At 37.2% G+C, this 16,440-nt stretch overlaps 1 protein-coding gene across 2 annotated transcripts in view; it reads left to right on the forward strand.

Moving 5' to 3' along the window:
- PKHD1 (PKHD1 ciliary IPT domain containing fibrocystin/polyductin) overlaps positions 1–16,440 on the forward strand; it is a 471,902-nt gene that overhangs the window by 255,754 nt on the left and 199,708 nt on the right. For both annotated transcript variants that reach the window (XM_072832682.1, XM_072832683.1), the window contains exons 52-53: positions 1,995–2,060; positions 8,353–8,481. In XM_072832682.1, the coding sequence (XP_072688783.1) occupies positions 1,995–2,060; positions 8,353–8,481 (195 nt within the window). The remainder of the gene's footprint in view (positions 1–1,994; positions 2,061–8,352; positions 8,482–16,440) is intronic.

Consider the following 16,440-nt stretch of genomic DNA (forward strand, 5'->3'; position numbering starts at 1 on the left):
CTTGGAAGCTGCTTTTAACAAGGATGATTTATATAAAACCTTTAAATGAACTAATAATCCTTTACAAATGATTCCTGGAATTTTTTCTAATTTGCCTTCTTCAGAGTTTTATTCTATTATAATATTTAAGTCCTTCTTCATATGGAAGAGTGCTCCTTTGTTACATTCTTTTTCATGTTTTTAGATATCATCTTGTCCATATTCTCTTTTGCTTTTCTTCATAATGGAGTCTATTCTATTATTTTGTCTTTTAGTTCCTTTAAAAGGGTTTTTCCTGTCTCTATTTGCTCAATTGGTTAAATTTGTCAGTTAAGTACTGGGTATTCAGAGTAGAGCCCTATAAATTTAGCATCTCCAGGTTAGTTCATAGTAAGTATCTACATGTCCAGCAATGTCTAGTGTCCTAAGGTACTTGAGAAAAGTTCCTCCCTCTAAGATTTAGAGACAGAGCTAATGACTGATGCAATCTGAAATTTACCACAGTTGATGCTTGATAAATATTTGCTAAATTGAGAGCAAGCTTGGGATAAATGTCACCAATATCAGTATGAGCACGAGTGGGTGAATTAGACATTATAGAAAAAAGAGAGATAAAACATGGGGCTGGTGGCATTATGTTTATTTATTTACTAAGAAAAGTGAGTGAAATATGCAACAGGCTAGAGAAACAATATAAACAAAACCTTGGAAGTAGTGATAAAGTAGAACACAGAGAGAACATGTTGGTCATTGTACCTGGTCTCAAAATATGTAGTATAAGGAGAAAGCCACTTTTTATAGTGGGAAAAATTTTAATGAGAGTAATTATCAGAGTAAGAATAGAGGGATTGGAAACATCTCATCATGGATCCCCTTGGGGATTATTATTATTATTTTTTGTAATCTGAAACTTTTGCTTTGTAATTAGAAAAAAATGATCCTTGGTCTAGTCCATCCTGTGATGAAGGAAAAAGTTTAGGGCTCCACGGAAAGGCAAATGGAGAGCATGGGTTTGACCAAGTCCTCAAGCTTTGGGCCCTCCAGTGGTGGGAGGTGTTGGCTCATGTGACATCTGATAAGGCAGAAAGGTAATTAACCAATAAAAGACAAGGTGTTACTGAAAAGTGGAGTTGGCGCACCTGATTACTAATTAATCAGGCGTAAGAGCACCTTGTAGATGCATTCACTATTTAATTATAGCAGCCTCTCTTGGCAAAGGAGCATATGTTCCCAGCTTAATCTACTGGTTTATACTGACATCAAATTGTCATTATCAGAAAGAATCAGGCCTTTTGATTATTTCCACTAATTTATTGAACACTTAAAATTAATGAACCCCAGGCCTTTTAAATGTGCTCAGTTGGTTTGGAAGATGGAGGAGAAAGAGGGGATGGAAAAAAGCCTTCATTAAAAGGATAATTTGTTTAGATAAAGGTAAAGCAAATACATTTCATGGGTGATCTGAACTCTATTGAAAAACACATGAATTCTAACAGCTAACCCTTCAAAATGATGGAGAGGAGAAAAAGGATATGAAGTGTGCCCTGCTGACCAACATTGGCCTCCAAAGAACATATGGCTAAAGAGTTTCCCCCCTAATTTATTTATGTGCCAATTCTCTTAGAGACCTCACTGCAGTTGAGTTTAATCAAATAAAAGCAATCAAAATCAAATGTTGGAAATCAATTGTTAGACTAACGAGGACTTCATTTTTTTATTTTGAAAATTTAGTTAGGTTGGGGGGAATTTAGCATAAAGCCATCTTTATCACATAGGAATATCTTTTGTATTAAAATGTTCTTTGGGGATGCCTGGGTGGCTCAGCGGTTGAGCGTCTGCCTTCAGCTCAGGGTGTGATCCTGGAGTCCGGGATCGAGTCCCACATCGGGCTCCCTGCATGGAGCCTGCTTCTCTCTCTGCCTCTCTCTCTGTGTGTCTCGCATGAATAAATAAATAAAATCTTTTTTAAAAAATGCTCTTTGCATCACATCCAAGTTTTGGCTTTTTGTATTCAGTTTCAGGTGAAGGCCAAGTTCAAGTGACTCTCCAGGTGAAGGAAGGAGTTCCCCCAACTATTTCAGGTGAGTATTAACCCACTCACCAGATAGAAATGCCTGGTACCACAGAATGTCCTCCAATAATAGTTCCATAAATTGCTTCCATCAAATTGTTTATAACAGGTAGGTATCAGCCCTAATGCTGTCATGTCTAATGACTTGCTATTGTGCCACCCCAATAGCTGAAACGTGCGTCTGCATTTCACAGAAAGATGTAAGAAGGGTACATTTCAAAACATTGGAAAATAAGAATTAAAATGTGTAAATAAGCATATTTCATAAATTATGGACCATATGTGCACACAGGAGTCCAGATCTGCAGATGGGCCATTAGGCCTCTACCAAATGGAAAGAAAAATTCAGGGTATCTCAAAACTTTAATTGTTCCCAGTAATTTCAGGACATCAGGGTAAACAAACCCTTCCCAAAAGTCATATGGTTCTGTGAAATCTCTCTAACTCATAAAAGCCAAATTCTCAAAGACTAAAAGACTCATACGCACCTTCTAATGTATTTCATTGTTTGTTTTTGTTTATCCTGAGCCAGTTTAACTATGCATTTGCATCAGGGACAAGTCTTTTCAAAGGCCAGGTTTTCCTTTGATTTTCAGTGGCATTTTTGTGATATGTCAGAGCAGAGCCCATGCTAACCAGAAAATCATCTAACTCTTCCATTTAAATTAATAAGTAAATGAAGTAAAGGCAGTAGAGTAAAACTCTGAACTAGATGGACTGGTGGCTAATGCCCCATACTTATTGGACTGGGAAGAATGTGGTTCTTTGTTTTCATAACTGTTTGTGGGTGACCATAGCATTTTGTTCTTTATGTTCCCTGTCCTTTATCCTTCCTTTCCTTTAGGTGGCTCACAACGCATTATTTATTGAGTGCCTCTTGTGCAAGATGTAGGAGGCTACAATGATGAGAAATAGTATTTGACTCCATGGGGTCTTATGGTCACATGGGGATCTCAAACAAATGACTAAATAATGAGTAAATCTCCGTTAAAATGACTGTTACCAAGAAAAGTATCTTGCAATTCTTTCCTCTCTGATAGTTCTGTGTTCAAATTTCCAACTGATTGGATCGGTCTTCATTTGTAGAGAACATATCTGTTGGGGGTAGTTCTCATGCCAAGCCCCTTTAGGGATACTGTTCCATTTGTGGGTGGTCATTCCTCCTTCAACCAGCTATATAGTTAGGGTACCATGCCACTCAGTACTTAGTGGGAAGATTTTCGTATTAAGGACTCTTTGGAAGGAGACTGTCAGTGGCCAGACTCCAGGGCTTCTTAGGAGGGGTCGGTTTAACTGAAAGATGTTTCACTTGGCTAATCAATTACAACATGCTAAACAAATAGAAAGCTTCAACAAGTTATAGAATATTAATAAGTTATAGAACCTCACAGGCTATCCTATCCAATTGCCTCATTTTAAAAATAAGGGAATGGAAGCCTAGAGATTAAGTCGTTTAGTTAGTCACACCTATTCAGTGGTTGAACTTGGATGAGAGCTCAGGTTACCCAACTCAGTCCAGTGTGTGTTCTGCTATGCCAGATAAACTCTAAGCTGTTTAAAATATGTTTTTTTGGCATATATTAATTTATGACTTGATTAAAATTAATTGTATTTATTCAATTTTCCTAGCCTACATAATTTAGAACAGAAAACAATCCTAAACACAGGGAGTTACAGAATTCATATATTACCATTTGTCAGGAAGAAATTTCAAATACTAATATGCTGCCAAGATATTCCCTGATTCCTATTGTGTGAGTAAATGTGTTAATGACAAAATTTAAATATGAGTGTCTATTTTGCTTAATGAAAAGTTCTATGGAAAACAGTAAAGGGGCACCTGGGTGGCTCAGTGGTTGAGCATTTGCCTTTGGCTTAGGTTGTGATCCTGGGGTCCTGGGATCAAGTCCCACATCGGGCTCCCTGCAGGGAACCTGCTTCTCCCTCTACCTATGTCTGTGCTTCTCTCTCTCTATGTCTCTCATGAATAAATAAATAAAGTCTTAAAAAAAAAACAATAGAATTATTACAATATCAAAAATTCTTTGACAAAACAATGGAATGATTGATTAATGGAATTCTATCTATATGTTAACTCACTCAGAGATTCAATATGATCTATAATGCAGATGAGACTTTGCTTTAGAGTGTTCTGCTGCAGAGTCTCCTAGTTGACTCAATTGAAGATTTATTCTGAGTGTACAAGATTGTGCTGGACACTTATGGTTAAATCGTGGACAGGAGACTCCAGAACCAGCAGAAATTAGAGTACATATCAGCCAACGTTAAAGAGAGGCAGAGGAGGTGGTGTGATGCAAGTTGTTGAATGGATGCTTAGTGGGTCTGTGGTGAGGATTTATGCTAATTTGAGTCAAGATGATATCGATGTTTCAGAACACTCCAGTGCAAATCATTCATATTCCTCCAACACTGTGCCCTTACTGGTTTCCTCTCAATGTGTGCAATGCTGTTTAAAAAATGGGAGACAGGAAAATGGGAAAAACAACCCACTTCTAAATATTTATATTTAGAAATATAAAAATATTTCTAAAGAGCTTTTACCTCAAAAATGTTTTCTTTTCAGTAGGGGCTAACTGGAAACATGGTGCATAGTTGTATGGGACAATTGATCAGATAACTTATTTATTTATTTATTTATTTATTTATTTATTTATTTATTTATTTAGTATTTATTCATGAGACACACACACACACACAGAGAGAGAGAGAGAGGGAGAGAGAGGCAAGGCAAAGACACAGGCAGAGGGAGAAGCAGGCTCCATGCAGGAAGCCCGATGTGGGACTCGATCCTGGGACTCTGGGATCATGCCCTGGGCCAAAGGCAGGCACTAAACTGCTGAGACACCCAGGGATCCCGTCTTCTTATATTTACCATCCTTCCCCCACAAATCGAAGTTTATTTCCTTTCCTCAGGTTTCTGAGAATCTGTCAGCCCTTCTCCTATTTAAAGTCAATTCATCCTTTTCAGCATCCTTTGAACTTTGTTCCATCAGTAAATGACTCTGTCTTGTGTAGTTAACCTCTATTTTACTGACTCCTTCTGATCAGTACCTGTCAGTTAAACCAAACCAAAACAAAACCAAATTCCTGGTCAATGAGTCTTTCTCTAGTTGATATCTCTGCTGCAACTTCTCAAAAGACTAACCTCTTGGTGCAGAGCCATAAAATGCAGGGCAGATGAAGGTTTGAGGTGGAGAGGACAATATTTGGCTCAGATATCAAGTTGGAGACCCCCTTAAATTGTAGCTGTTGCTGAGTGACAGATTTGTAGAGGAAAGCAAGATGAGGCTTCTTCACAAGTGTTGGTCCTGACCAAAATTCATGGAATCGGGTTTAGAGATAAGACTCATTTATCTAAATATTGGAGAGACAGATCAAAGCCTGAGCATCTCAAATCCTAAAACTGTTCATTCCTCAGTGAGCTTTTGGGATGATCTGACCTTGTTTCTTCCCTTCCTCACCTCCTGTGCATTCCTCAGTCTACTGTAATCCACACTACTTACCACCTCGACCATTCTACTGGAGCCACTCTTACCTGGATCATCCATGCTCTGGTTCTTGAATTCAGTAGTCACTCCTTATTCACTCTCTTATCAGAACTGCTGTTGACAAGATCACTTTTGCCCTCTGGACATACTCTATCTCTTAGGCTTTCAAGACATTCCTCTCTCCTGGTTCTCCTTGAACATCTCTACTTCTTCTTGAACTCTTGTAAGCTTCTTGTTCTCTCCCCACCTTTCTATATTAAATAACCATATAGAAGCCTGATGTTAACTATAGAAATCTGATAATTTTGCAAGAGACTGAAATGTGTTAAATTCTCCATTATGTGTTCCCATCTGAAGGTAGAATGATCAAATTCATTCATAATAACAACTTAGAATAAAGATTAGCTTGTTCAATTAAAGACAGTTTTAGCCCTCTTATAAATGAGATTGAAGATGACAAAGTGAAGAATTTGTTTCCAACATCTAAGGTATAAAGAGTTTTTGAATCCTGGTATAGGGTTTTGAAGAGGCTAGTCATTGCCCTTTTGAAATATCACTGGAAATAAGGCACCAGAATATCTCTTTCTGGCCTTTGTGGTGCTTAGTGGCCACTTCAACAAAGCCCCCACCCCATCCCCACTTGAGTATTTAGAGTATACTGTTGGAAAGGAGGCAAAATTGGGAGGAAACTAGGTATTATAGTCTTAGTGTTTGTAAAATATTTATAAAGCCTCTTTCTGAGTGAAGCTTGTGCCAAGACTATGCCTGATTCCCATGATGTGGGGTTGATTGTGTGCTAATTAAATTGCCTAGGATTTCTACTTGACCACAATCTATATACTTCTCAGTTATCCCAGGGCTCTAAGGAGATCATGATTAGGAGGGAGTTGGGTTCTGGTAGACAAAGTAACTGGGTGTTCCCCAAAGTTCTGACCTCAGGCATTTTCTCTTTTCACATTGTAAGCCTCTGGAGCTATCACAACTCTTAGAGTTTCAAATGTGACCACCAAATCTGTTTCTTTGACTCCGAGCTCTCTCAGATTCCTCAGATTCATATCCAATCCCTTCTTGCTGTGTATCCCCACCTGGAGGTCTTTTCAAAGACACTCCAAATTCTTTATGGCCTAAACTGAATTCATCAATGTCTGTCTTAATGGACATCTCTGCCTATTCCACCTATGTTGGAAACTCAGAGGTCATCTTTAGCTCTTCCATCTTTGTTACCAATTGCACCTGGATCTCTGCTTATTTCTCCAGCCTTATCACTTGCCTCCTCCCAGCTCTGTGACTGAGCACTCCAAACTGCTTAGAGATCCTCCACTTAATCTCTTATTTCTTGCCATTACTCCTGATCATCCCTCTGTCTAGAGGGATGCAATTCTCACCACAATCCCCTTTACCTTTGTAGCTCCTAAGGCTTTTAAAATGCAGCTCAGAGGCTCCCTCTCCAGGAAGCCTCTCCTGGCAAGGTTTCACTTATTCTCTTTGTTGGGTACCATTAAAGAGAACTCCCTTCAGAGTTCTATCCTCCCAATATTTATTTAGACAACTTATACAACATTGCTAGCTCCTTTGGGGGCAAGAATGACATTTTATTCCTTTTGGTGTCTCTACTTTTTAGGAGATGTTGGTGGAGAAGGCACTCATTCTTTGTGCTTGTGAAATTAGTATAATGGATGCAAATCTGCCCTCTCTCCCCAGTCATGTGAGATCCCACATCACTTGAGCTCTTGAAACTCAAAGAACATTTGAAGTCATCTATGAATCTTTTCATCCTCTTTTAAGAGTCTCTCTCTCTGCCCTCTATCTTTGTGCTAAGGATCAAACTCCAGAAAAGAATCTGTGGGTGCAGTTCAACATGGTGTTGTGTGTGATGAATACTGTGCGGTCACCACTGGAAATTATTAGATTTGTGTTACAATTCCTGATGAAGAGGCTAGTGAGGTGTTTGAAAAGAAAATCCCATTTGATCATCAGTGGCAGAATCAATAAAACCCAGTTGAGACGTATGAACTGTATGTAAATTACTGTAATGAGAGGTGTCCAGATTATTATCTTGCCTTTAATATGCATTAAGAACTATGAAAAGATTATACCTTTTGACTAAGTGATTCCATTGCTAAGATTCTATTTTAAGAAAAAATAATTGTTATTGGCAGATTTATGTAGATATATTTAACACTGCATTACTTATAATTTTAAAAGAGAATGGAAAGATCCTAAATACCAAACATTAAAGATTGAGTAAATGATAGACTTTTCATATGATAGAATATTATGTAGCCATTAAAATTATGTTGACAAGGAGTTTTAATGACATTAGAAAATGCATGTTAAAACTTCAGCTAAGAACTGAATATAAAATTGCATGTATGATGTAATCTCAATTATATAAAAATGCTGAAAAATTCTGGAAGGAAATGCAAAGAAAAGATTAATGGCAGTTATCTCTAGGTAGTGAGATTATAGGCCATTATTATTATTTTTCTTTCTATATTTGCATATTTCAACTGTTCCATGATAAGCATATGGTCATATTTATATCAGGTAAAACACAAATGTTTAATAACAAAAGTAGAATATATTTACTCTAGAAGTAGAAGTAATTGAAGGATTGAATAATTACTTGCTTTACACTGATAAATGATTTTTAGAATGTTATTAAATATCAAAAAGCAGCTACCTTGGGAGGTAAGAATATCATCAATATCTTAAAATAAAGGTAGAATTTTCAAGTTACTATAGCGAATCAGATTTTCATAGTTACTTTGCTATTTTCTTTTTGTTTTGTAGCTTCTACTTCTGCACCTGAGTCAGCTTTAAAATGGTCCCTTCCTGAAGCATGGACAGGGATTGAAGAGGGCTGGGGAGGACACAACCATACCATTCCAGGTCCTGGGGATGACATCCTGATTTTACCCAGTGAGTAAAACAGTCCACGAATTAAATAATCACAGACAGACTGAACTAGGATAATCCAATTGGGGATTACCTGTCATTTAAATATATTGTACAACAAGTATAGAACGTTGGCAATCTTATTTGTGGGCACTTATGTCTACAACCTTCTTTTCTGAATTTTTGTAGGTGACAAATTTCATAATCCTATGAAATCCGGCAAAAATAGCTCAGCTTACCTTCATTAAAGGTAGAATAAGCATTCACAATGCCACAAGGAGTTAGACTAATCCACTAATGGGATATTCTTCTTATGTGTCAGAGAACAGATTTGCAGAAAATTCTAGGGTCTTTAATTTGGAAAGACAGGGTGTTTGGAAAGAAGCAATTTGCAAGTGCTTTCTTTTCCTTTGCCTTTTGTGGATCTTTTAAATAATAGAACTTTTAAACTTTAAATATAGAATCTTTCAAATACAGAAAAATAATGAATAAGTTCCTCTGTTACCATGATTTTTCAAAGATGCTAGAAAAGGAAACTAATAAATAAAACAGAAAAATAAAAGTCCATGTATGTATGTATACATGTATGTATGTATGTATGTATGTATCTATCATCCATCTAGAACTCTCTTCCCACATAGACACATGTGGAAAAAGATGAGTCTTCAGATAAACAGAAACATAACATAATTATAAAATTCTTTTTAAAAAATATTCATTATTATTATTTTTAAAGAATCTCTATACCCAACATGGTGCTCAAACTCACTACCCTGAGATCAAGTTGCACGCTCCACCAACTGAGCCAGCCAGGTGTCCCCAAAATTCTTTTTTTTTTTAAAAAAGATTTATTTATTTATTTATGAGAGACACAGAGAGAGGCAGAGGGAGAGGGAGAAGCATGCTCCCTGCAGGGAGCCTGATGTGGGTCTCCATCCCCGACACAGATCACGCCTTGAGCCAAAGGCAGAGGCTCAACCACTGAGCCACGCAGGCATCCCCAAATTCTTCTTTTTAAAGAGAGAGTTATTGAAACTCCTAGAAAATCTCTCTAGCCTGAGAAGTAGATGTTTTTCGAAGAACAAATATATTTTCCCTAAAAGACCTAATTTCATTTATGGCTTAGTTCGAATTTCCACAGTACTACTGAATTTAAAAAGATCCATATTGTAAGAAGAAGGTTTGGTCATCTGCAAAGTGATAACAATGATAGTATCCGACATTTATTAACAACTAACAACATGGTAGGAATGATTCTCCGTATGTTAACTCATTGAGCCCTCAAAATAACTTCTTTGTGATATAAGTGATATTATCATCCTTTTTTTTTTTTTAAAGATTTTATTTATTTATCTGAGAGAAAGAAAGGGAGAAAGAATGCATAAGCTGGGGAGAGGAGCAGAGGGAAAAGTAGATTCCCCACTGGACTGGGAGCCCGATGTGGGGCTCAATCCTGGAACCCCAAGATCATGACTAACTGACTCATGACTCAACCAACTGAACCACCCAGCAGGCATCCCTATCATCTCTGTTTTTACTGCTGAGGAAACAGAGGGCCAGGGCAGTTGAGTAACTTGTAATTTGCAGTTCAGCAGTTAGGAGTTTAAGCCAGGCAGTCTGACTTGAAGGCTATATTCTTAACCCATCAAGTACATCTACTCCCTTTCTAAAAGGACCAAGAGGAAATGACAAAGAGTAGTTGTGGTGCTTGTTTTATTTAGGATAGAAAAAAAAAAAAAAAAGAAGGCAGAATGATTAAAACACTAACTACCTCTGGGCATTGGTGGCGTGCTGGTATAGCTGTGCATAGAGAGATGAGGGACAGGAGGGGGAGCGCTGACCAGCACGAACTTGAACTATTATTATCATCCAACTCCCCTATCATCCACCTCTTTCAATGGAGAATGTAACTTTTTGAATAAACAAGCTCATGACTCATTCCTGTACGGAAGGGAAAAATCTGTTCTGTCTCAGCCATTTCTTTGATGAATGTAGCCAGCGGATTGGCCCTGGGCTATGGTTTTTCCCACTAAGCAAGCTGTTTTTCCCCCACCCCATGCAGGAAGCAAGTAAAGCTTTTGAAGGTTGCCAAGCTTTTAGTATCCTTTGGGACCTTTATGCTGAGAGAGGAGTAATCTTAGCTATCTTGCTTGGCACTGCAGTTGACTGTATCTACTGTGTGCCCTGAGTGTTGGGAGCCCCTGGCATTCTCCATCATTCTTCATTCCATTGTTTGTGCATGGTAGGCTTATAAAATGGGCCTGAATTCTCCATGAAGCTGCTCTTAAATAGCACAGATCAAAAAATAATAAAATAAAATAAAATATAAAATAAAATAAAATAAATAAAATAAAATAAAATAAAATAAAATAAAATAAAATAAATAAAATAAACAAAATGCACAGATCCGTGCTTTGGAAAAAAGTGGGGTGTTAGGGAGAGGCGCAAACATTGGATGTATAAAGTATCTTTCCATTGGTCCTTCAGTCTTATTGTGAGAATCAGAGAAGTTAAGACCTTTAAACCATGCAATTATTGTTCATTATTTCTGGAAATGGAAAGATCCATGGAAAAGATCCATGGAAAGATCCATGAATGAACACGGGTGTGTAATATGTAATAAATGAAGTCTTACTCTTATTCTGTTGCCTTTTTTTCCTTCTAAGTTTTTCCAATGATGATCTTATAGTGGCCAGCATTTTAATCCATTGTTCTGTTCTTTTTGGAGCTATTCTGACGTACTTTTCCCTTCAGGTTTTTGGCAAACCCTCATATTTTGACCTCTGATGGGACTTCATTTGAATTTACCTTCTCTTTCTACTTGTGGTTTTGTATTCTTGACCTTTTCCTGGCTCTCCTGGTTTCTTTCATTGCCAGTCTTCCTTGAATCAAGTAAGATTATTCACCACTAAGGGTGGCACAAAATAGACAATATATATTGCTTGAGTGAAGTGCACCATCTCAATGTTGCCACCTATAATTTATTTATTTATTTATTTATTTATTTATTTATTTATTTATTTATTTATTTATTTTTTTGCCACCTATAATTTAATATTAGAATTAAATATTTGAGTTAGATGGTTTTGACATAGTACAATATAAGATTGTACAAGTCTGTGAAAGAGAACGTCTTCTCCTTTGAGTAGATATCTATTAATTAAGATTTTTATGATGATGACATTGATGATGATAGCAGCAAATATAATTTGACTGCTTGGTGTGTGCCCTGCCCTATGCTCCATTGTTCCACATGGATTTTCTCAATTAATTCTCATAACTACTTTACGAGGTAAATCTGCTGTTGTCCCTCTTTTTTTTAAAGATTTTATTTATTTATTCATGAGACACATGGGGTGGGGCGGGCAGAGAGAGAGAGAGATTGAGAGAAGCAGAGACACAGACAGAGGGAGAAGCAGGCTCCATGCAGGGAGCCCGACGTGGGACTCGATCCCAGGTCTCCAGGATCACACCCTGGGCTGAAGGTGGTGCTAAACCACTGAGCCACCCGGGCTGCCCATGTTGTCCCTCTTTTGATAGTTGTGGAATCTGAGACACAGACGGTTTAGTAACTTGCCCAAGTTTCATCCAGCTAGTCAAAAGGCTGGGTCAGGAAATCAGTTTGATTCCAGAGCCCTCATTATACTGTAATTAAAAACAAACAAACACACATACAGATGCACAAAATTTACCATCTCTGCCTATTCTGATTCATCCAAATCAGATGACATATTATATAGGATTTGTATTTCTCTGCTATTGTTCATATTGCCTCCTCCGGTTGGAATTAAAAGGGGGAAAAAAACCCTCAACTATTTATTGACTACCTAGCATATGTCAGATACTCAAAGAATTCTATCTTACCACATCCCCATTAGTACATACACTTGGGAAAACTGGAGAAACTTCCCAAAGAGGTATCTGATGTAATGAGACTTTAGTAAAAGCATGTGCTTTGCATCTGGCAGCAAATGTAGTTGTAATTCAAGTTCACTCTTCTTTCCAATTCAGTTTGACCAACATTTACTGAACACTCACTGTGCTCAAGGTACTGTACTGGGTGCTCCTGACCTGGGGAAGGAAGTCAGATATACCGTGACCTCCAATAGCTAGGGATTTAGTCGAGTAATAAAATACAGAATACATAATAATACATCAAATGGCTGGAATTAGCAACAGAAGTGTTTTGAATCAAAATGTCTTGGGTGAATGGAAGAGATACGGCTTCACGGAAGAAGAGGAACTAGAAAAATGGAGTAAGAATCTGAGGGACAGTTAGGAGGCACAAAAGCATATCGGACAGTTAGTGATGCTTCAGGACATGAGAATGGGCTGTTGACTAGGATAAATCTGGGTTCACATTTGGATTTTGACATCATGTGACAATTGTGTGACATTGGACAAGTTTTAAACTTCTCTGACCCTCATCTCTAAAATGCGGACTCTAATTAATATGTATGTCATGGTGTTAAAAAGATGAAATCAGGTAATGTCAGTACACATGACCACTGCATAGAGTATTGGCAGTAATGGAATTAGAGATGAAAGCTGTGATTTTTAATGTATCAGTTGCTCTTTTCCAGCATTTTTCCATTTGGCTGCCCCCCTTGGCCTCTGGTATTAGCGACACTTTGTATTTGCTTTCCAATGGCTTATTATTTAATTTTCACAACATCCTTGGGAGCTAAATAGGTAATAACTATTATTACAGTAAAAACCCATTTTTACATAATACGATTTTAATGGAACTGCTGATTTTACAAAATGAAAGTGACTGGTAAAGAAGATTTAAGTGATACTTTTGAACCTCTAATATAATTTTATGGTGTTTTGTGTATTTTAATTCATTAATAAAGGAAACGTGTAGAACATTCCCATCATTATTCAAATAGAATAGCATAATTTTTCAATAAAATTCTTAGGGTAAATTGCCTATTTCCATTTTCTGGGAAATCAATTTTATGGAATGACCTCAGACCCATCCTATTCCATAAAAATAGGACTTTACTGTACTAATAAAAGATATCACTATCTTAAGTATGGTACCATTTTCCTCCAAGGCGTTCTGTCTTTATAGACATTGGATTTTGAAAGAGCTGTAAATTCTACTCGGTGGTATTATATGGAGTAAGCTAAGGTAGTCATGACGAATTTTCTTTGCATTTTAGTTTATAACTTTGCTTCCCACAAACAAGTATATCTGATTGTCTTTGCCTCCTAAATATTGAGAGAATTGGTATAAATGCATTCTAGACATCTTACAGAGTGGAAACAAGTTCTATCTAACATGTTACACAAATCACACTTTCACAAGCATAGCTGGTCAATGGGTGACATAATCCTGCTAACCTATACTCCATGTTTTGTCCTGAAATGACCTAAGAGGATTTGTGTAAGATGCTTCCAGTGCTTTTTCTGAAGGAATTTCAGCCATGACAAAATGACACCCTTTTCATGCAGAGCAGGCTTAATGAAAGGAAAATGTGTTTTAATTCCAAATGATAGGATTCTGTTTTGAAGGGTACAGATATGATATCATATAGCCTCCAGCGCAGTGTGTGTGTGTGTGTGTGTGTGTGTGTGTGTGTATGACAGCATTCACTGTGTTCCTTTTTGTGTATTACTTTGAACTGTCTTTATTTGAAGAAATGAATGGGAGAATACTGTGTTTCCTTTATAATAGTTCTTCTGTTTGTTCTGATTTTCAATACTTGGGTATTTTAAATGGCAGAGAAGCTCATCAAAGCCTAGTGATGTTGAAAGATGGCAATATTTAATGCATTTCTTTGTTAAATCACGAGGCATTAAAATTGGTGATATGAAGTTAAATGATTATAAATCAGGAAGTAATATTGGGGGAAGAATTTCTACAGAATGTTGTAATCATAGCATTATTAGCTCGATTTGCCTTTTTCTTACTTGAGATTATAACTAATTGAGGATAAGATATATATAACAGATTTGAGTCTGCAAGATCAATTATAAATCAGACATTATAAAACCTATGTTCTATCTCTGTAGCTTGAGTAGTTTTCAATATTCTGGTCTTGTCCCATTTAGTTGAGTCTTGCAAACCACGACCCCATTTATTCTGGATTACTGGTGAATGGAAAAGGGAAGAAATTTAGACTTAAATCACTGGGGTCCCTTTTATTGTGTATAGTATCAAAATGGTGACTGACATGTTCTGGAAATCTATTTCTACTTAACAAACCACCTAGAAACTTAATAACCTAAAAGCCACATTTTATTTTGCTCTCAATTTTGTGAGGAAGACTAGACTATTCTTGTTTGGGATCTTCCAGGCCCTGTAACCAGATGGTGGCTGGGATGTAGTGATCTAAAAGCTCAACTTGGGTACATAGTTTAAGATGGCTCACTCTTATGGCTGGCAGTTGATGTTGGTTATTGGCTGGGAGGTCAGTCAGGGCAGTCAGCTGAGAGGTCTCAGTTTCTTTCCATGTGTGTTTCACTGTGGAGCTTTTTGGGCTTTCTCTCAGCATGGCAACTGGATTCCAAGAAACAGACAGCTACAAGTGAGTTCTCCAAGAATGAGCAGTCCAAGAGACCCGGGTGGAAGCTGCATGTCTTCTGAGCCAACCTTAGCAACCTTAGAATATTATGACCACCACATTTGCTTGGTCAAGTGAGGCCCTAAAGACAGCCCAGATATAAAGGAGGAGAATTGGGCTCCATCTCTCAATGGGAGGACCAACAGAGAACTTGCAGCTGTTTTAAATCTACCACTGTGTATGTGTTTATGTGTGTGAGTGTGTGTACACGGCATGTAATTGGGAGCAGATGTACCTGACTTAATTCAAAAGGTTAGAGTGTTTTAGGGTCTGCTAAATTTGTACTGTCTTCCCACTCTTGGCAGAATATATTTAGATTCTGTTGGCTTACCTGAATTAGAAACTGAGGAACACCAGGAGACAGACTGGCCAGAAGATTTTAGTTTCTTTATTCTTTACAACCTATACACTTGGTGGTCTTGCCTCTTTGCTGCCTTAAAGTAGGATTCTTCAACCCTCCAAACATAATTATGGGCCCCTGACCTGGGATTGCTCACTTTGAGTGGGTGTTGGATGACAGTGTTTGGGCAGCAGCATGTGTCCAACTCTTTCCATGCACGACCAGAAGCCTTTTCTTGGGAGAGAGGAGTGTGCTGGGGTGAGGGGAACAGAGCACAAATATTTTGAACATTTTGTTTCTCTCAGGGCAGAAATTAAAAGTGCACTGGGATGACAGTCAGACTGTTCTTTTACCTTATTTAGAATATGAATGGGAAAGCTATTCTTTAAGATTTTATGAGGAAGAACAGATGAATATGATTCTTTAAGAAGTAGCTTTGACACAGAAACTTTAATCAATATTATTGTCAAATAAAAATAAATAAAAAGAAAATCTGAAACCAAAGATCAAAGGATCTTTAGATACTGTATAAATCTCCTTCCTTTTAAGCAGTTCCTTGGAGGAGAATATAGACCGTGAACATTGCTTAATGGTAAGGAGTGTTAAGGCCATGTTCTTCCCACAAGAAGGAAAACTCAAAATCTCAGGTTTCATGGGGCAAGTATTTCCATAGACCTCCCCCAAATAGTTTTGAAATATTCAATGTAAATTGACTTTTCATATATCCATTATTTTGAGTATACTTTAGAATATACTATAGAAGCTCACTCTTCAAAGCAATCTAAATGTAAAATCCTTTGCAGTATAGAATCCTTTGATGAACGGAATGGTTATCTAGGAATTTGTTTTATTTTGGAATGTCTCTATGTGGATTTACTTGTATTAAATAAATATTAATATATATATACATATATATAGATACATAGCACTGTTGTAGCTCCTAGGGAATTTAGTGGCTCTCTAATCCAACTCAAATGAGCTAAGGTATTGTAAGTGTTTTAGAAATTGTAAAGCATTGTGAAATGCATTATTATTGCCCAGACTTTTATGGTATTTTGTGCCAAGGATAAG

This window comes from Canis lupus, chromosome 7 (genome assembly GCF_048164855.1).
Source record: "Canis lupus baileyi chromosome 7, mCanLup2.hap1, whole genome shotgun sequence".
Taxonomy (NCBI): domain Eukaryota; kingdom Metazoa; phylum Chordata; class Mammalia; order Carnivora; family Canidae; genus Canis; species Canis lupus.